The sequence below is a fragment of the Punica granatum genome, chromosome 1 (genome assembly GCF_007655135.1).
Source record: "Punica granatum isolate Tunisia-2019 chromosome 1, ASM765513v2, whole genome shotgun sequence".
NCBI lineage: Eukaryota > Viridiplantae > Streptophyta > Magnoliopsida > Myrtales > Lythraceae > Punica > Punica granatum.
In genome coordinates this window covers 47,330,106-47,350,347 of record NC_045127.1, presented here as the reverse complement: position 1 = coordinate 47,350,347, position 20,242 = coordinate 47,330,106, and the positions used below count along the sequence as shown (strand labels likewise).

At 38.2% G+C, this 20,242-nt stretch overlaps 3 protein-coding genes across 3 annotated transcripts; all 3 read left to right on the top strand.

Moving 5' to 3' along the window:
- Nucleotides 1–206: 206 nt before the first annotated feature.
- On the top strand, nucleotides 207–2,469 carry LOC116192254 (40S ribosomal protein S13). The gene is made up of 5 exons (XM_031520743.1): nucleotides 207–361; nucleotides 463–535; nucleotides 648–786; nucleotides 881–1,067; nucleotides 2,154–2,469. Exons 1-5 carry the CDS (start codon nucleotides 339–341, stop codon nucleotides 2,185–2,187), a joined length of 456 nt encoding a protein of 151 aa, XP_031376603.1. The 5' UTR covers nucleotides 207–338; the 3' UTR covers nucleotides 2,188–2,469.
- Nucleotides 2,470–4,096: 1,627 nt separating this feature from the next.
- Nucleotides 4,097–5,937, top strand: LOC116192253 (UDP-glucuronate 4-epimerase 3). The gene has a single exon (XM_031520742.1). It carries the CDS (start codon nucleotides 4,284–4,286, stop codon nucleotides 5,556–5,558), a length of 1,275 nt encoding a protein of 424 aa, XP_031376602.1. The 5' UTR covers nucleotides 4,097–4,283; the 3' UTR covers nucleotides 5,559–5,937.
- A 2,801-nt stretch (nucleotides 5,938–8,738) lies between these two features.
- On the top strand, nucleotides 8,739–12,762 carry LOC116192252 (maspardin). Its single transcript, XM_031520740.1, has 8 exons — nucleotides 8,739–8,997; nucleotides 10,063–10,188; nucleotides 10,317–10,415; nucleotides 10,706–10,848; nucleotides 10,980–11,088; nucleotides 11,226–11,333; nucleotides 11,596–11,736; nucleotides 11,858–12,762. Exons 1-8 carry the CDS (start codon nucleotides 8,926–8,928, stop codon nucleotides 12,242–12,244), a joined length of 1,185 nt encoding a protein of 394 aa, XP_031376600.1. The 5' UTR covers nucleotides 8,739–8,925; the 3' UTR covers nucleotides 12,245–12,762.
- The last annotated feature ends 7,480 nt before the right edge of the window (nucleotides 12,763–20,242 follow it).

The window sequence follows — 20,242 nt, the reverse complement described above, 5'->3', positions numbered from 1 at the left end:
TAATAACTAAGTAAATGCTTAAAATTTCAGTATTTAAATTAAGTGTTGAAATTTTAAGTGCAAATGAACATAACATAAGAGATTAATTTCTTACACATATTTTAAAGAATTTCTTGAAGTCTTGTGATATGTAATAAATGAGAAATTGTTTTGGACCCAACTGTGTGGGCTGAAACCTTGAGCCCATGGGCCCCTCCGCTTACGATGTCGTTTGCTGCTTGTTCCGAATATAAACCTGATCCTTGCTAGGGTTTCTCTTCTTCAGCTGAGAGCAAGCACAGCATAAGCCCGCCGGCGCCTCCCTGATCTTAGCGGCAGACCATTAACAGCGCTTCGCCATGGGTCGCATGCACAGTCGCGGGTCTGTTCTTCTTCCTTCTCTTCCTCATCCTCTGCTCGTCTCTTGCCATAACTCGTGGCTTTGTGAATCAGTGACTGACCGATTGTTGTTTTTGCTCGCAGAAAGGGTATCTCGGCCTCTGCCCTGCCGTACAAGAGGACGCCCCCGAGCTGGCTCAAGATCTCCTCCCAAGATGTGAGTTTTTCCCGAATTCGAACCATTTCATCGATTCGATCCTCCTTTGTCCGCTTGATTGTATCCGCCGTTGTCTGAAAATGGCCTGATTCGAGCCACTATGTCGATTCAGGTGGAGGAGAACATCTGCAAGTTCGCGAAGAAGGGTTTGACGCCGTCTCAGATCGGTGTCATTCTCCGTGACTCTCATGGCATTGCTCAGGTGAAGAGCGTCACCGGGAGCAAGATTCTCCGCATCCTCAAGGCCCATGGTATGTTCGTTCGATGGTCTGCGCATATTATATTCATGAAAATGCGAGTTGTGGGATCTCTGGAATGACTTTGGGACACTCTGATTGGTTGTAGGGCTTGCTCCGGAGATTCCCGAGGATCTGTACCACTTGATCAAGAAGGCGGTCTCTATCCGCAAGCACCTCGAGAGGAACAGGAAGGACAAGGACTCCAAGTTCAGGCTGATCCTGGTGGAGAGCAGAATCCACAGGCTCGCTCGCTACTACAAGAAGACCAAGAAGCTCCCCCCTGTCTGGAAATAGTGAGTTCTTTTTTGGCTTAATAATATCATGTGATTTTGACATTGGATATGGTTGGTGTCTGTGTTTAATATGTAGATGGAAAAACTCAATTTTTGATGTCGGGGCCGTGTCCTGAAAGTTGCGGTTGTTGCAATCTTTGCCTAGGTCCTTAGAGCATCTTGGCAATAATGTGATTTGGTGATGAAGTTCAATACCTAGCAGTTTAAAAACAGGAGAGGGTTTACTGTATGTGCTCTCCGTTGACTACAGGCATCACTTATCCCTTTAACCAGCAAGAAGCTTAAAGGAAATTTTATTTTGCCACTGACTTCATTAATGTGTTGTGGCAATGAATGATACAGTCGTTTGCGTTAGTTGCTAAGCATTTTGTCATAGTGCCAGTTAGGATATGCTTGTCATCTTGAATTGTTTTAGGGAGCTTTTTAAGGTTTTTGTAATACTAGACTAGCTAGCTTAGCTTCTTCTTAGGTTGTTTTGGGGTTGGGATGATTCAAGCTAGGTGATGGGTGAGCTTGTTAGCGGTGCAACTTATGGCATGTCATGTGATTAATAAAAACGATCCATCAATTGCATCATGTGGGATAATATAGGTTTCCATTGAGATGAGTTGAATCAAACAATTTCTTTTGCCATTAGGAAAGCGGAGGAAACTTCTTTGTCGCTTCAACTCGTAATTTAAGTAAAGAGAGGAAGAAAAGTTATGAAAGCCATGTATTAAATAACAAAGCAAGTGGCTCCTTGAGATTCCTTCTCCCTAATGTTATGAGTTGTCTGTCTTATCCCCTAAGTGGTGGTGCTCAAGTACATGTTTATTGTTTAATGTTTGATAATACAAAGCAAAGGAAACAAGAAAGTGCTTATGTTAATGATACCCTTCATGTTTTGGTCAAGGTTGGACTATCTGGATAATGGTAGTTTAAGTAACTCAATTTTATAATTCATTCTGCTGATACGAATCTTAACGGCATCAATCTATGTGCAGCACGTTTTCAGCTCATGTGCATTATACCTGAGTATTTAGATGCTATTGATCCTTGACTTTTTCGCAACATTTCCCGTGACTTTTCTGTGCCTTTTTTATGCAGTGAGTCGACCACTGCTAGCACTCTCGTTGCTTAATGGAAGCTCAAGCTCCTCGAGAGGTGGAAGATTCTCGTTAGTATTCCAGCTTCTGGGCAGTTTCTGCCTCCCTTAATCCAAGGGACATTGGTGGTAATAGTGTTGGAACTTTTTGTAGTTCAGATGAGGATTATTTTATGATATTGTTCTGTTCAAGTTAGGATGAGAATGACATTTTCACTATGACAGTTTGTGGTGTCGGTCTCTTGTTTGCTCTTATGAAACTTCTTTAAGCATTGCGCTACTCTGGAATTATACTTCTTTGTTGCTTTGTGATGTTAATATATCTAATTATTCAACCAAAAAATGAAGTTAAAATTACAATATGCAATGTTAAAATGAACCGTGATTCTTTTGGAGGTGAAGAACCACGAAAATGATTCCTATGTCAAAATTGTGGAATCAAATTCGATTATTTTGGGATTTTATAATACCCAATGAGTAAGAGCCCACGAGTCGAATGCTTTAGTACTAAAGGCATTATTGTAAGAAATTCGATATTTCGGATCTCAGGAATCTCAATAATAACGAGTTTCTGGGAGACGGTTATTGAGTTGAGCCTGTCATTGCATTATCTATCTGCAACACCAGGGGGCAGGGATCATATGGAATGCTAAGGTGGTATTTGATGCATTAACATCTAACATTACTAGTAATTTAGATTTCTATTGAAATGGCTTTCCAATTTTAAAATTACTGGTTATGTTATATTACCATATTGGTTTGGATGGATGATGTCATTTTCCTTGGTAATTTTAAATCGTTACCTCTATTGGGAAAGTATATTACTAGCTGGGTGGAAGGTGAATTATCTTAGACATCTATATTATCAGTAATTTAGTTTTACAAAACATGGTAATTTGATAGGCCAAGGGAATTTAAAATCAGATTTTCAGTAATTTGCCTGGATTATCTCACACCAAACACCTTTACTTTTTCTACATAATGATTTGAGATTCCACCCCCTAAAAATATGCTTTTTCTACATATGATCGGAAATTTCACCGGAAAAAAGATGCTCGGTGTGAAAATGGCTACTATATGCACATAGGACGAAGTTGATGTTGACAATTTAACTCGTTAATGCATGCACTGCAGTCCAAAGTTCGATTGTAACTAGTAAAAAATAGAGATTTTGGAGGCGTTTGGCTTCAGAGTTAAATTAAGTTTGATTTTGATTTTGATTTTGATTGTGAAAAAAGACAAATGAGATGACATTATAAATTTGACTTGAAAAACGTGTATTTTTGTTGTGTAGTGGATAGAGTTAAAATCAAAATCATGATTTTAAAATCACATCATGAAACCAAACGGACCCTTACATTTCGATTTTTTTTTACGGCGAGTCAATTCGCTATAAAAATTTGATAATCATATAAAAATACGAGTTTATCCAATAAAAAAAGTAGAAGCCCAGTCTGTAGTAGAATAAAAAATTGAATTAATTTATTGTTCTTTTAATCCAATGTAAGAGAAATTAATTAAGTTTTACAGTTGGCTAAGAGGGACCGTTAGGAGGAAATGTTTGCTCATTTTGTAGGATATTAGTAGGAATGTATGTTGATCATTAATAGCCAAATACCGTTATTATCAATATATGTATGAAATTATGTTCAATATATTGGTAAAAACTCACGATTCTATTCTATGATTCGATTTTGTGAACCCTCCCATGTTTTTACTGACAAACTTGATTTTCATTCTCATGGGTGTATATGATCTTCAGTTAGAGTATAGTAATAAAATAGTAATTAATTAGATGCGTAGAAGTTTTCTTTTCTTTTAATTTTCACCCCCAATACAATACCTATCAATCAATCTCATCCGCGGGTTCATCCGAAAGGTCAAAGTCAAACTGCTCTCCAAGTAACCAAAGAGTCCACAGGAAAAATGGCTGTCTTCTCCTTCCTCTTCTTCTTCGTCCTTTCCCACTCAAATCTACTCCCCCTCTCTCTGCTATCAACTCCCTCCCTCTCTCTCTCTCTCTCTCTCTCTCTCTCTCTCATCGCCGGAGATCTGACCCATTTCTCCAGGCCAAGCCCTAACCCTAGCTCTAGCCCCAGTCCCTCCTCCCCTCCCGGCGTGGATCTCCGTCAATGTCGCAACTGAACCTGCCCTCCACGCCGGGGAAGCTCAAGCCGGACAAGTTCTCTCCCTACAGCCACCGCCTCCGTCCCCACCGCATCACCCTCTTCTCCACTCTCCTCCTGGCCCTCGTCCTCCTCTTCTTCTACATCTCCTACTCCCCCTCCTCCTCTTCCTCCCCCCCTCGCCGCTTCCTCTGGGGCGGCCCCGGCTGGGAGAGCCAGGTTCGTTCCTCCGCCAAGGTCCGATCCGGCGGCCGCTTCACTGTCCTCGTCACCGGTGCCGCCGGATTCGTTGGCACCCACGTGTCCCTCGCTCTGAAACGCCGCGGGGATGGGGTAATTGGCCTCGACAACTTCAACGACTACTACGACGCCAAGCTCAAGCGAGACCGGAGATCCCAGCTCGATAAATCGGGAATCTTCGTAATCGAGGGAGACATTAACGACCGGGAGCTTCTCGAGAAGCTATTCGATGTGGTTCCCTTTACCCATGTAATGCACCTCGCCGCCCAGGCGGGCGTCCGGTATGCGATGAAGAATCCAAGTTCCTACGTCCACAGCAACATTGCTGGCTTCGTGAACTTGCTCGAGGTGTGCAAGTCTGCAAACCCGCAGCCTGCGATCGTTTGGGCATCGTCGAGCTCGGTGTACGGGCTTAACACCAAGGTCCCTTTCTCGGAGAAGGACCGGACTGATCGGCCCGCGAGCCTCTATGCCGCCACGAAGAAGGCAGGCGAGGAGATTGCGCATACTTACAATCACATCTACGGGCTATCCATCACTGGCCTACGGTTCTTTACGGTATACGGTCCGTGGGGTAGGCCTGACATGGCTTACTTCTTCTTCACCAAGCATATATTGAGCGGGAAGCAGATCGAGATCTTTGAGGGTCCGAATCACCGCTCTGTAGCAAGAGATTTCACCTACATTGATGATATCGTGAAGGGCTGCCTGGGGGCTCTGGACACGGCGAAGAAGAGCACAGGGAGTGGTGGGAAGAAGAGGGGGCCTGCACAGCTTCGGGTATTCAATCTCGGGAACACCTCCCCTGTTCCCGTAACGAGGCTTGTGAGCATACTGGAGAAGCTCTTGAAGGTCAAGGCGAACAAGAAGTTGATGCCGATGCCGAGTAATGGGGACGTGATGTTCACTCATGCGAACATAAGCTCGGCGCAGAGGGAGCTCGGGTATAAGCCAACAACCGATTTGGAAACGGGGTTGAAGAAATTTGTGCACTGGTACCTGAAATACTATTCGGGCTCGAAGAAGAGGAGCTCTTGGTGATGGATCTTATTCTTTTGTTTACTGGTGCAATTGTTCTTTATAGAGGTATTTGTTCGAGTAAGTCTATATATTTATCATTCTTCATTGTTCTTTGTCAAATTTGCTGTGATTAATTGTGTCCCTGTAGACAATTACTTTGAACAAGAAGGGCAATGTCTTGCAATACATTCCCATTCAAGAGCAGCATCCTTTGCAATAACGAGTGGTATCAACAGAATCCGAGGAGCATTGAACTCTCAATTTTCCATGTAAAAGTTCATTTTTCACTATCCCTGGTGTTTGAAACTGTTATAAGTTCATCGATAGTGTCAACGGGAGAATGGTGAGTTAGATACTAGACGGTCCATGAGTTAATACTTCAAGTTCACGTCTTTCAGCCTATGCAGAGCCTCTCGATGTGATTTGGGAAAATTTTCCAAGTTCTTGCTCTGATATCAATGTCGTTGCTCCTCTTGCTGTATTGCTCTTGCCCTGCAAATCCTTCGCCTTTCTGTTTCTTCAAGCGATGAACGGTTATGCGGTTGTGCTAGCTTTGACATGGACATCTGTGTTATAGTTTGTTAGCTTCTGGGTGTTCTTGTACTGTGACTATGGACAGCTTGTCGGGGAGGATTGTCCAAGACGCGATTTGTTTCCTTAGGCTGCTAGATGATGTGGCTGTGTGAGAGTTAGCTTAGTTTTCCCGTGCTCATTGTAAGAGATCATAACTAGCAGGTCTTTTATGGGATTCATGCCTCAAGTTACTGAAGACTTCAATATGAAGCTCCCGAGATTGCAGGGAGCCCTCGCTCAAAACTCCCTCCTACAAAGCGAACATCATGTTTCCTTCTGCGGGGATGGTCTCTTCAGCATGAAGTGCATCTGCAATAGCCAGTTCTTCCGCTCGGGATTGTTCATCCTGTCAAAACTCTTGAAGCTACCGATAGTCCAAGCAAAATTACTCTGTCGAAAGTAAAATAGGAATGTTGAGTTGTGTTTCTTACCATTCGCTGAGATTCAGGGATGGCTATAGTGTCCCCATTTGCCTGAAACAAGCTCGGGTTTCAATCGAGTCTGAGGAATCTCTAGGCGCTTGCTGCAAACTTTGTAGATAAGGTTAAGTCAACCGAACGGCCTTGCGTGATGGTTTTTGAAGGAGACGAGGATGCAGTAGTTACTTCTTTGACTAGAGGAGAGGAGAGTGAGCTTGAATGTATTGCGATCAAGCCAGCCGGGTAGGGCTGTTCACAAAAACCAAAAAACCGCACCGAATTGCCCAACTGCACTGAGTCGAACTGTTTTTGAACCGAACCATTAGAACCGATTCTCTTTCAATTCGGTTAGACATGCCTTGAATGGTTCGGTTCGTTGCCGAGCCATTTACATCCGGTTCATTGTGGTTAAACAAACCAAACCATCAAAGAAAATGAAAAAAAGAAAAGAAACTATTATTCTATTCGTCGGGTTCGTCTGGTCTAGTCTTCGTTTTCCATACAAAACAGAGAACACATACACAGAGAAGCGGACATGACTCACATGACTACTGACGGACAGAGGGACTCAGACCAGACGAACCCGACGTGGCCCCCAATAAGAGTCTTCGGCACCGTCGCGTCGAAGGTCGTGGACACACGTACTCGTCGAGCTTGAGTTCGACTTCGCCAGCTCTATCTCTGTATTGAGTCTCCGTCTTTGGTGGTTTTAGGAGGTGGATTTTATCTTATGAGCTATTAGAGCTGATTGGTAAGTCTCTCAAGTCTCTCTCGACTATAGATTGTCCGATTGAAGTCCAAGTGGAGTCCGATTTGCTAACCCTAAGTTCGATTTGTGGTTTCTTACAGCCCTAGCTGAAGTTCATATGCGGCTTTGCTTGCAACCCAGACAAGTTCATCTGCAGTCTCTTCAACCGAATCAACCCTCTCTTTGCATATGCATCTGCCACTTCTCCCTTCGTAGTTCGAGCAATCTTCTCCGTCCTTCAGCAGTGCTGCTTCCTCTCTCTCCTCTCCATCCACGCTTTGTTCCTTTTTGGTTTCGTTCCCTTAATTTCCTCCCCTGTAATTTTCTTTCTTAATATGATGATGATGCTTAAGTTAATTTTTAGTGTTGGAACCTCTTTGTGATTGCACTGCATTTGTATCAGTCGTGTGGCCAATTGATATCCATTTGTTTGTGCCATGGACAATGTTAAATCATACGTTTGCAGAGCTGAATTCTTTATGGCTCTTTTCGGGGAGTCTAATCTTAAGATTGGAAACTTTGGAGTATAGATAATCAGGAAACGAATCTTCCAACTAGAGATTTCTTTGAACTTGAACCTCTTTTTTTTTTTTTTTTTTTTTTTGGTTATGAGTCCTTTGAACTCGAACCTCGAAGAGAGAATTCCATGAACAGATTTTGTTTAGTGTAAGGAGCAGCAAACAAAACTGCAGCGATGGTTCTTCAAATACGTATAATTTGTCGTTAAAAATTTCACAAAAAAGTAATTAAAATCAGCTTTTTTCTATTTGGCCATTTCTGTTCGGTTCGGAGAATTGATCGAACCTGGCTGTTTGATAACCGATTAACCGAACAAAACTAACCGGTTCTGTTTGGTTCAATTTTTCAGCTGTCAAATGATTCGGCTTGGACTGGTACTCCAGTAACAGAACCGAATCGCACCATGAACAGCCCTAAACCCAGGACCAATAACCTTTCTAGTCCCACAGCATATCAAATCTAGTCGGCTCACAATACTCAATCAACTTAATAAGCTTATCTCTCGGCCCGGAGCTGTCTCAGTACTACTGTATTCTAATGGAAACAAGGTTTTAAACAATTTTAAAAAAAATAATTCTCGATGAGCAAAAATGATATTCACAGTAATATCATTTTTATCAATTAACGCAGTGAAAAACGATATAAATTAACCATATAAATAAATATGTCGATAGATATTAGGTGTAATTTACAGCACCTGTATTTTTTCAAATTATTTCAAAGATTTTCTTTTTCCCATTTTGGGGATAGACGGAGGATGGAAAAATTATTGACGACGCCGGGAGATCTTAAGTTAACGCTGACAAGCAGTTGAAGACAGAACTCCGTTAGTTGACTGTCACCGCCACAGGGGCCACGTGCTGTCTGTGTCCCGTCTTCCCGTCAACCATCCCCTAATTCATCATTTTCCATTAAAAAATAAGGTGGAAAAACCCAATTTCAAGAAAATTAAAAAAAAAAAAAGTTTGCCCGAAGCGAATCCACCGAATCCTGTCCCGTCGACTGTTCGATCATTCAAAACAATCATAAGTGGCGTTGGAGCCAATCCCCATATGATTGATTGATCGGAAGATCGGAGATGGCGGAGGAGTCGTCGTGATATATGGGCGGTTTCTGTCGGGATTGAGCGATGAAAGGCGTCTCATCGGCGCCCGGAGATTATGTCCACTTCAAGTCTCAGGTCCCTCTTCACAAGATCCCCGTACGTCTCCTTCTTCTTCTTCATCTCCCCAACCTCCTTCCGCTCTGCTCGATCTTCCCCTTGCATTTCCCGTTTTCAATTGCCAATCAGGAAGTAGGGTTCGTTCAATTATCGCTTCGTTCTGTTAATTTGGCGGGAGTTTATCAGCTCTGATTGATCTGTCGTTATTTACGAAATTGTTGATACCGTGTCTTACAGAAATGCTTTTTTTTTTTTTTTTCCGGCAATCTGATTTTGGTAGATTTCGCAACCACGACTTGTTATGCTCTGGAGCTAGTTCATGTTCTTGTTTCTGTTTTCTTTACTGCTCTGTGAGTGTCGGATATTGATTGATTCTTGTACTCTGCAGTGTGAAGTTAAGTCTTTACGGTTGGTTGGTTCTTGTGCTGCGCTCGGGAGAATTCATCTTCAAGCTTAGACTCTGTTCTGTGTATTTTTGTTCCATTGAACTACTGGTCTTGTTTTGATACTCCGTGTCTATGTTTCACCGTGCTATCGGTTTTTTCCGTGATGGTTCAGTCGAGTTCATTGCTAGATTCTGCCGTCTCTTCAGCTGCTGCTGTGTTGCCTTCTTGTACACACTGTGGGCTGGGCTCATCGTTTTTGTGATCCATGTTCAGGGAATGTTGCTTAAAATAATCGTGAAGATATCATTTTGATATGTCAAGTCAAAAAGACATTGTTCTTTAAATTTGGTCATCCTCCTCATCTTCATTAGTCCTTCTCTAATCCAAAGTTAAAAGGCTCTTGCCGAGCACATAGAGAATTACCACTAGTTCCTTACTCGCTGACTCCTATTGTTTCACGAGTTACGGCCCACCGCCAAACTAGAATGGAATATCCTCATTATGTTCGTATTAAGTCCGCAGCATTTCCTGCTGAAATGTTATTGAGGATATTATTGAGGATAACGAAGAACCTATACCATGAAATCTTGCAAGTTCACCTTGTTGATACCCAGAACAATCTAGATTCAACTTCATAATGTTGAATTAACGCAGAACAATTGATCTATTGCTGGCAGTATTTTTATGATTGCTTCTCACATGGTTGTTGCTTTTGCAGATTGGGACTAAACAATGGAGATATTACGACTTTGGTCCAAAAGCGGTGCCACCACTTATTTGTCTTCCTGGGACTGCAGGAACAGCAGATGTCTATTACAAACAGGTCATGTCGTTGTCAATGAAGGTAATTGTGTGTCTTTGAGATGTTTTATTTTCATCGATTAGTAGCACTAATATATCATGCAGTTAGATCTTTGGCATCACATAGCATCTTTTCCTAAAAGGCGTGACATATATATGGCAATTTTTTAGGGTTACCGGGTGATCTCTGTTGACATTCCTCGTGTGTGGAATCATCACGAGTGGATCCAAGCTTTTGAGAAATTTTTGGATGCTATCGATGTTCATCATGTAAGTGCTTAATCAACTATTGGAATATTCTTCTCAAACATTCGGTTAATCATGAATCTTTCTTATTGCTATCTTAATTATGGCTACCGAGTGGGTGCTTATTTGATGGGTGAATTTTGTGCCTCTATATAATGATTTAGTATATAGAACCACTCTATTATTTTTTTGGATCTAATCTTTGAGACGGTGCCTCTTATCATGGTGCTGTAGTTTATGTTGTAGCAACAATTCATCAGCAAGATGATCATGGTTTACCTTTTCATTATGTGTAATCTATTGGTGCTTGATAGATACATCTTTATGGAACATCTCTTGGGGGATTTCTGGCTCAAATTTTTGCTCAGCATCGTCCAAGACGGGTCAGATCATTGATATTATCTAATACTTTTCTGGAAACACAAAGTTTTGCAGCAGCAATGCCTTGGGCTCCCATGTATGATTCCGTTTATCTGTTTATGTTATATTTGGAACTTTTGGTGATCTACATTTATTCTCTTCATTCACCACGTCTTTACATTGTTTAAGAAAAACTTGATTGACATGCTTGCGATGTTGACCATGCAGTGTTAGTTGGACCCCATCTTTTTTGCTGAAACGGTACGTGTTGACAGGAATTCGTGACGGCCCTCACGAACCATTTATTGCTGATTCTGTCGACTTTGTTGTAGCTCAGGTACAGAATTCGAAAGCGATTCTCAGTAGCATAAATATGAAATTTTTTTTACAAATTTTGCTGCACATGCCTATAGAAGTGCGAAGATAATATAACGTAAAGTAGAATCCATTAATTTTTCTCACGTGTTTTTACAGGTTGAGACACTATCAAGGGAAGACTTGGCCGCTAGATTAACTTTGACAGCTGATGCTGCTTCAATTGGACCTCTTCTGCTATCAGATTCATTCATCACTATTATGGATGTATGTTACATGAATCTTCTTTAGGTACTTAAAAAGCAAATAAAAGTTCAGACTTGGCGCTTTTTTCTCACGTACTTCATCTTTCTGCCTTGATCTGATCTGATAACATCTGAATTATATCTCATATTGTAAAAGTCGAATCAGTTCTGATTGTGAGAAACAACTGAGCATATATAGAAGCTTCTCATGCATGTTAGAGTTTTTATAATTCTAGTTCTTGCTCCTATTTTGTATTCTCATTGTTATATCCTTATCCATGAAGACGAATGACTACTGTGCAATTCCTCAACCCCTTAAAGATCAGCTGAGTGAAAGGTATCCAGAAGCAAGACGGGCCCATCTGAAAACAGGAGGGGACTTTCCATTCCTTTCTCGCCCAGATGAAGTTAATCTCCATCTTCAGGTGCATAATATATATATATACACACACACACACACACATATATACATATATATATGTATGTATATGTATTCAATTTCTTTTGAAATCCTTTAATTCTTACTAATGTCTGTTTAAGTGACAGCTACACTTAAGGCGTGTTGGGGTAGAGGCCCGACCTGAACTGGTCCGAGGTGCCAACCTTGTAACAGCTGTGAGTCCTAGGAATAACCTGAGAGAAGCCACTGAAGATACCGCAAAGGATGATCAAGAAAGACCGGTAAGAACGACTGATAATGTTAGGGAGGGTGAAGCTTCTGAAGGTCAGAGAAATGAGGGTGGGGAAATCTCCCTGAATGTTGGAGACAAGAATGATGCAAGTGAAGATCTAGATGATCTGTTCGAGGATGGTGGGCAGAGGTCTGTTGCTACAGATCCAGGAGCAACTGAAACCCATCATTCAGAAGAGAAGCGAGTCAATCCCGATCAAGAGCAGAAACAAACCAAACCTGAGTTACTAGAGATGCTGTAGGCGATCCTGCTGCCCTCCAATGCCTTTGGGTATATTCTTGCCATTCATTTCAGTTGGGTCGGTCATAACCATGATCATCATAGGTCCCACTTTATTGTGATTGAATCAGTATTCATCAAACATTGTGTTTGAGCCAGTCGAGAGGAATCTTTCTACGCCTGTGTTGTCAAGAATCACCTGTGCTCTTCGTGTGTGACACTAGCTCAGGTCCATCCTGAAACATGGTGACCTTTCACTGTCGGGGGGAGTTAATGTCTTGTACAAGTTATTCGCGTGAGCTGGATGGATGAGGTGCTTTATATGGCTAATGATACACATCAGAGCTCGTGCAAATTTTCCCCGGGTATGATGTGTTTGGTTCTTTTGCTAGTTTGGCATTTATTCACAGTTGTACTATTCGTGGAACTGTTTCTTTGATCGTGTAGAATGAAACACCGTGGGACAATTGTTATTGTTGTTTTTTGTTTGTATGAGTCGTATGAGCGGAATCAAGCAGTATCCGCTGGAAGCTTCTTGTCTCTTGTCCACATACGAGTCCCCGATTATGCGATATTACGAATCTACACCTTTAAAGTTCTATGCGAAATTCAGGCTTTGGTTTTAAATGTGGCAGACAATTCTAAATTAAATGGTTAAGAAAAAGTCTTAGCGTTTGAGGATCTGAGAAAGGCTGGTTAACACGAAAAGTTGTACCGGCAAGAATTGAAATTGCAGTGAACTGCCTTTGCCTAACTTTAATATAACAAACCATTGTACATTCTGACATATTCTTTTCTTCTTGTTTTAGTATACCCATAAATTTTTTTCGTTTTTGTCTTTTCTTTTGATTTCTCGTTACATCATCTGAAAAAATTTAAAAATTAATATGTCTTAACTGCTTATATATTAATTAACTAAAACAGGTTACATCCTATAAAAGTAGAGTGGGGTATCATTTTGATACTTATACACATTTATTTTCTCAAAATGATACAACACGTGACTCTATAAATTTATGAAGAAATAATGATAAAGTGTTATTTGAGGTGTTAAAATATTTCTCTATTATAATGTTTCAGGTTTTAATTGATCCCTCAATTCTTTCGTCCACCGTTTCTTTTTTCTTTAAGTAAAAAATTATTATTATTGTAGTTATTAAATCATTCTCTCTCTATATATTTAAGATAATATTATAATTCATAGTTAATAAACATGTAAGATCTCAACTAATCAATTTTAGAAGATAATATATATGATATAATAAAATGAGTTAATTTCTTTTTTGGTAAGTACAAAATGAGTTAATTTTATTAATTTATTTATAAACTCAAGTATCCATATATATATATATATATTAACTAATAGTGCCGAAATATATATATATATATATTTATAAATTACATTTGGTATTTTATAAGTCAATATGGGTGTTTAGCCAGAACATTATAATATTGTAATTCAAGAAGAACGATATAAATATATAAATATTATACTTAATATAAGCACTAGCTGCACTGCTGTAGAAGAATTTAAGATTGTAATAGCCTATGTAACAAGGTCAAAAGAAATATAGGTATATAATTTCCTTTATTCTTTTCTTTCTCCATTTTTTAGGTTTTGTTTTTTAATTTACTTCTTTTAACTCTTTGTTTTACTCTATTAAATAAAATAAAATAAAAATAATTTTAAAACTATTTAAATAGTTTTTTAATCCCTTAATACTTAAAAAATATATTTCCTTTTTCTTACTAAACTTTAATATGGATCTATCTTAACCTCAAGGATCCACGTACGTGACCTCGTAGACCTTTCCTTTAAGTGTTTACTTTGTTACAATTTGCTTTTAATTTCTATAACTTACTACAATATTTTATTTGTTGCATTTTTATTTTTTTCCCTCTAGTCTTGCACTTTTATTTTTTTAATCTCATAGAAAAACTAGGGGTGTGCATCGGTGTCGGGTATACCTGGAATATTAGAACCTACCCGTTAGGGTAGGGTCTAGATAATTTCAATTAAAAATAGGGTAGGGTTCGGGTAGTAATTTAAGGAATCGGTGAAAATAAATTTCTGTTCCGATTCCAACATATAGGATATCCACGAAACCATTACTCGGAACCTATATTTTTTTAAAAAAAATTATAATAATCCTCTATGTGCGATGTCAGTAGTTACATAATCTTAAAGAGAGTTTATTTGTTTTGTCTACTAAAAAGAGCTACATCATCCCTTTTTTTTCCTGCTAAATAGCTACATAATCTGTTGGATTTTTATATCGTCCACCGCGGATGTAAACTAACTCTCCACCGTTGGCTTCTCAAATCGCGCCACGTGTCCCATCTGACTCCCCATGCTAACGATTTTAGTCCTTTAATTTTTTTTAATTACAATTTTATAACAATTGCCTTACTTACAAAGATTAATTTCCTAGTTCAACCATAATTCATAGGACAACATCCCATACAATATCCTATGAACATAACAAAGTCTATGTATCTCTTCATCTTTTACAACGTTAATCTTCATTTTACGCTCATCAATTTCATGTTCATTAGGGTTTTTTGGATTTTAGGATTTATAGGGTTTTAAAGTTTTAGGGTTTTTAGGGTTTTAGGGTTTTAGGTTTTTAGAGTCTTAATTAAAATAAGGAATGTTGTTTGGTTTCACAATGTGATTTTAAAATCACACTTTAACTAAATTCTACCAACAATAAAACAAAATAACTCATACAAAGTCAAATGGTGGACCCAATTTATATCACTTTTTTTTTCTACAACAAAACAAAATCACTTATACAAAGTCAAATGGTAGGCCCCATACATAACCATTTATACAACTTTTTTTTCAAAATCAAAATCTGATTTTAAAATGTTACTTACAAACCAAACGCAGCATAAGCCACTCAACATTCATAGACACGATCCTTGAAATTTATATTTTTTTTCGAACATGAAATCGATGAACGTAAGAAGAAGATGAATGTTGTAAGAGAAGAAGATACACATAGACTTTATATTTGTAGGATATTGAATTAGGAAAATAGTCTTTGTAAGTAAGGCAATTGTCATAAAATTGCAATTAAAAAATAAACATATTATAGGACTAATACTATTTGCATGAGGAGTTAAATGGGACACATGGCGCGATTAGAGAAGCTAAAGGTGGAGAGTTAGTTTATACTTGCGGTGAACGGTATAAAATCTTAATCTTTTAGTTGTTTATTTGCTTTGTCTACTACATAATCCTAAAAAGAGCTGCATAATCCTTTAGTTCTATCGATGGATGAGATCCGATTAATTTATGACGACATTTATCTGTTTTGCATAATTGTGAATGAGATCTGAAACACGGGTTAGTTCAAGCAGTTTGACGTTTGTTCTACTTAAGCAATATCTCGGGTTTGAGTCTTTGTGAATGTAGAAAATTAATGCTGAGAGAATGTTACCCCTTAATTGGCTGACTCGACTCAATTGTATTAGTCGAAACCCAGATGGGCTTCCGGATGCCAAGGTTCACACCAAAAAGAATGAGGTATTTTTTAGTTTCATTTATTGTGTTTGAAAAAAAATAAAAGAAAAAGTTATAGGTTCCAATAGAGTATCCGGATCCTATATTACAATTCAGGTTTTGAGTAGGTTCAACAGGATAGGATCCAGTTCAAGATCTTGAAACTTGTTCCTTACATGATAAGGTTCGAGTACTGTGAAAAAAAAGGGGTAACCAGACCCCTACACCCCTAAGGAAAACTATTTCATCATTATTTTTAATTTTTCACATGAACATTTACTTTTTCATACTTGTCATATAATATCATATAATTAAAATTCTCATTTACTTTTTTCTATACATTCATGTATGTTCATAAAATTACAATATTTTTGAAATTAGAAGGTTCTATCACTTTTAAAATAAGTCACACCATATTAATTTGCTGACACACTTTCCAATATTATTAATATGAAAAAACTATCAAAATGGTCATTGAAAAATTTTAAAATTAACAAATTACTACTTGAAAGATTTTTTGAAACAAAATGATCATTTAAGACTATAATCTATAACATTTTGGTACCACCGCCAAAATTTCATTAGTGCCGTTACGAGAAAATGACATGGATGCTTATGTGGCATCTAGTAGAAAAATGACCCCGATTAACATTGCACATCATCGTGTACGACGTCGTTTATAGCCTCTCGTTTAAAAAAAAAGATGAGATCTGGACGAAACGACGCCGTTGTTGTCCTTCTTATCCCCTCCCTCCCCCATCTGCAATCAAAATTAAGGCAAGCTATCCTCTAACCCGACGAACTCGACGTGCCCCCCCCGATGTCGTCCTTCCTATCCCCTCCCCCCATCGAACCCAACGTAGCCCCCCAATCAGAAGAGTCGCCAGTGCCGTCGCCCCAAAGGTTGTGAACACACGGACTCGTTGAGCTTGAGTTTGACACCACTAGCAACTTTGTACCAAGTCTTCGTCTCTGGTGGTCTCAAGGAAGTGGATTTTATAGCAAGAGCTATTAGAGCCAATTGGTAAGTCTCAGAAGTATCTCTCGACTATAGATTATCTGATTGAAGTCCGATTGGAGTCCGATTTGCTAGCCCTAAGTCCGATTTATGGTTTCCTACGGCCCTAGCTGAAGTTCATCTGCGGCCTCCATTGCAATCCAAACGAGTTCATTTGCAGTCTTTTTAGTCGAATTAGCCCTCTCGAGGTTAGTCGATTTTCACTTAATTTGGTGATGAATGGTAGGTTTGACCGGTTGGTGTTGCTCGAAGTTGCGGTCCCCTGTTGTGTTGTTATGTCTTGCTTTTACTGTCGATTTGCTAAAAGTTGATAGCTAGCTGTAATTTTAATAATTTTGATTGCAGTAACATTTCGATAGGGGAGGGAGGGGTTGATGAGAAGAGGGAATGAGCAGCGGAGTTCCGTGTGTCCACAACCTTCGGCACAACAGCGTCGACGACTCTTCTGATGGGAGGCGACATCCGCTTGTCCTAATTTTGATTGTTTTCCGCTTGTCCAAACTCGTCTGTTCAGTGCTCTGTTTTGTATAGAGGATAACTTCCCCTAATTTTGACTGCAGATGGGGGAGGGAAATGATGTTGGTGACGACGAGTTTGGGGTTTTTTTTTTTAAAAAAACTAGTATGACAAAAACGATGTTGTACTGGATGAAGTGTAACGTTAATCGGGGCTGTTTGTCTACTAGATGGCACATAAGAGTCCATGTCATTTTTACATAACGAAACTATTGAAATTTTGACGGTGGTACCAAAATGTTATAGATTATGGTATTTCAATGATAATTTTGTTTCAAAAATCTTTCAAGTAGTAATTTGTTAGTTTTAAAATATTTTAATGATCATTTTGATAGTTTTCTCTATTAATATTCACTCTCATATTTCAATCATATAATATTTTAATCGATGACAAAATAAGTTTTTGGGAACCATGGCGTAACTCAGATTCTTTCCTAGTTTGGGACTAAAAATCGGGAGAAAGGACTCACCGAAAGTTCTTCAAAAAGTTAGGAAAATTACTTGGGTGATACAAAACTTTTAAGTTGTAATGCGGACGATACAATTTTTTTTGGTAATAATTTGGTACAAAACTTAGCAAATTATTTCAATCAAGTTATATGGTTGTTTATGCTTTGAAAGGGCAAACAATCCATACTGTGCTGCAGAAATTACTTTAAAACATGTTAACTTGTTTTAACATTGTCTCATTTGCTCTGTTATTTATATCAATTTGTTATATGATGCTAAAAATTTTGTACAATTTTGTTACATCTTAATAAAATTTTGTACCAATTTGTTATATCATGTTAAAAGTTTTGAGCTTACGTATAATACGACTTGTCACGTCACGTATCACGTTAGAAAGTCTTCACGGCATCGGCGAAAATGGACGGATTGAACTTAATTACAACAATTTGATACGTTTTGTACTAAATTGTTAAAAAAAAAGAATTTTATCCCGTTCGCATTATAATTTAAAAAGTTTGGTATCACCAAAGTAGTTTTTCATAAAAAAGAAGAAGAAGAAGTCTATTTGGGAGTAAAACTGTAAAAGTCAAGAGGAAGGACCCACATGAAGTTCTTCAGATAAATATCTCGAGCTCCCTAATAATAATAATAATAATAATAATAATAATAATACCATGAAGAGTCCTTATGACCACAGGATATGCTTCTTGGGGAAGAATAACCTACCTCCCTTCTTGGCCAAAAAAAGGCAAAAGAACGGATTCATTACACCGGCCTTAATTACTCTCGACTTGGATCTCAGAGGTTACAGACGCGATTGCCATAATTTTCTATTTCCCTTCTCTTATCCCTACTGACCCCGTTACTCTCACCTGCAGCCGAAAAACAGAGAAAGAGCACTTAGCAGTGATGGGATGAGTGCTGAGATGGATAAGGGAGTTACTGTTCTTTGTCGCTGTAAACCTCAGCTTGTATTATTGGCCGGGATTGCAATTAGTCATAGGAAACTTTGCCTCAGGAACGTCGTCTTCCAATATAATAGTCTTGACAACATAGTTCTTGTTTTTTTCCTCCTTGAGCTTAGAAATGTCAACTTGGAAAGACGAATTAGAGATCAGTCTGTTTTGCGTCGGGCAGCCGTTCCCAATTGTTCGTATTATATAGAAGCTCACGTGTCTTTCTCAGTACCCTATACAGTATAGAAGCTCACATCCGCCTCTTTTTTTTGACAGCCTACCTGCCATCTGTCTTCTTTTTTTTGGACTCTCCAATGATGCAGACTTTAACCTCATCATTCCTCCATCTCTCCATCTTCCTCTTCATACCCCTTTTCTTGATGGGTCCTCTTCATAGTAACAGTAACAATAACAAGAATAACCAATAAAGTATTGATTAAGTGCTAAATAGTTTCAATCCCCATAAGAATGAGAACATAAGTTAGAATCTCGGGAAACGCATTTATTGGAAGGGAGAATAACCTTTAATACTCGATCTCTCGAAATTACGGGAGCAATATCTTCCACAATTTTTGTAACCGAAAAACAATAACAAGAACAAAGTGTTGATTAAGTGGTAAGCAGCTCCAATTCCCATAAGAAGGAGAACATAAGTTCGAATCTCAAGAAATACACTTGTTGGGAGGGAGAATAACCTTTAATACTTTATCTCCCCGAATTACAGGAATAATGTCTTCCACAATTTTTGTAACCCAAAAACAATAACAAGAATAAGAATAACAGTAATAGCAATAGTAATAGCATATATATATATATATATATAGTCGTATTCGCATAATAAATATGGCTAGAAAAATAATTTTATACATAGTATGAGGTCATAAAGGTAAATGTCTAAATAAACAATTAAGAATGTATATACAATTAGGACAAATTAGTGAATGTATATAAATCATTAAAAACTTAATAAATTTATTATACAAGCACATTATTGATTTAAAATATATAATATTAAAATTTAATTATAAAAATATAATTTATTAAAATATATATCTATAAGAAACTTTTTGACATAATTAATAACTAAAAGAAAATCTATTACATGCAATAAGTATGTTTAAATATCGAACACTTTTGAAATAGTAATGAATAAATATATTAAAAATAGATGATTTGCACTTATCTTTTTTTACAAAATATATGGAGGTCATCTATTACAATTTTTTAGAATTTGACATTGAAGAAAATGTAATATGTTTTCTAAATGATATCATTTTCTTCATTCATATTTGGTACTATAATTCAATTCCCAATTATATGAATTTGATATTGTATTCACTAATATTTGGATGCTTTCAATTTAGGAATATATATAATTTAATAAATATTTCAATTGTGATTCGGAATTTTTAAAAAATCATTTAAAAATAATCACTGTAGATAATAACATGTGCATCGCACTAGCAGAAAAGCTATTACCACTGTAGACTGGGTACCACAACCTATCATCTCGAGTTTTCGGATTGAAAATGGGCCGAATCACATATAGATCCAGTGAAATTTTTATAGCACC

Bases quoted from the DNA above. Each gene is read 5' to 3' on its own strand.
- LOC116192254 (XM_031520743.1), top strand. From the start codon at position 339: ATGGGTCGCATGCACAGTCGCGG. The intron at 787-880 runs GTATGTTCGTTC...GATTGGTTGTAG, and splicing joins CCGCATCCTCAAGGCCCATG to GGCTTGCTCCGGAGATTCCC. The intron at 1,068-2,153 runs GTGAGTTCTTTT...TTTTTTATGCAG, and splicing joins CTCCCCCCTGTCTGGAAATA to TGAGTCGACCACTGCTAGCA.
- LOC116192253 (XM_031520742.1), top strand. From the start codon at position 4,284: ATGTCGCAACTGAACCTGCCCTCCACGCCGGGGAAGCTCAAGCCGGAC.
- LOC116192252 (XM_031520740.1), top strand. From the start codon at position 8,926: ATGAAAGGCGTCTCATCGGCGCCCGGAGATTATGTCCACTTCAAGTCT. The intron at 10,189-10,316 runs GTAATTGTGTGT...GCAATTTTTTAG, and splicing joins TCATGTCGTTGTCAATGAAG to GGTTACCGGGTGATCTCTGT. The intron at 10,849-10,979 runs GTATGATTCCGT...TTGACCATGCAG, and splicing joins GCAATGCCTTGGGCTCCCAT to TGTTAGTTGGACCCCATCTT.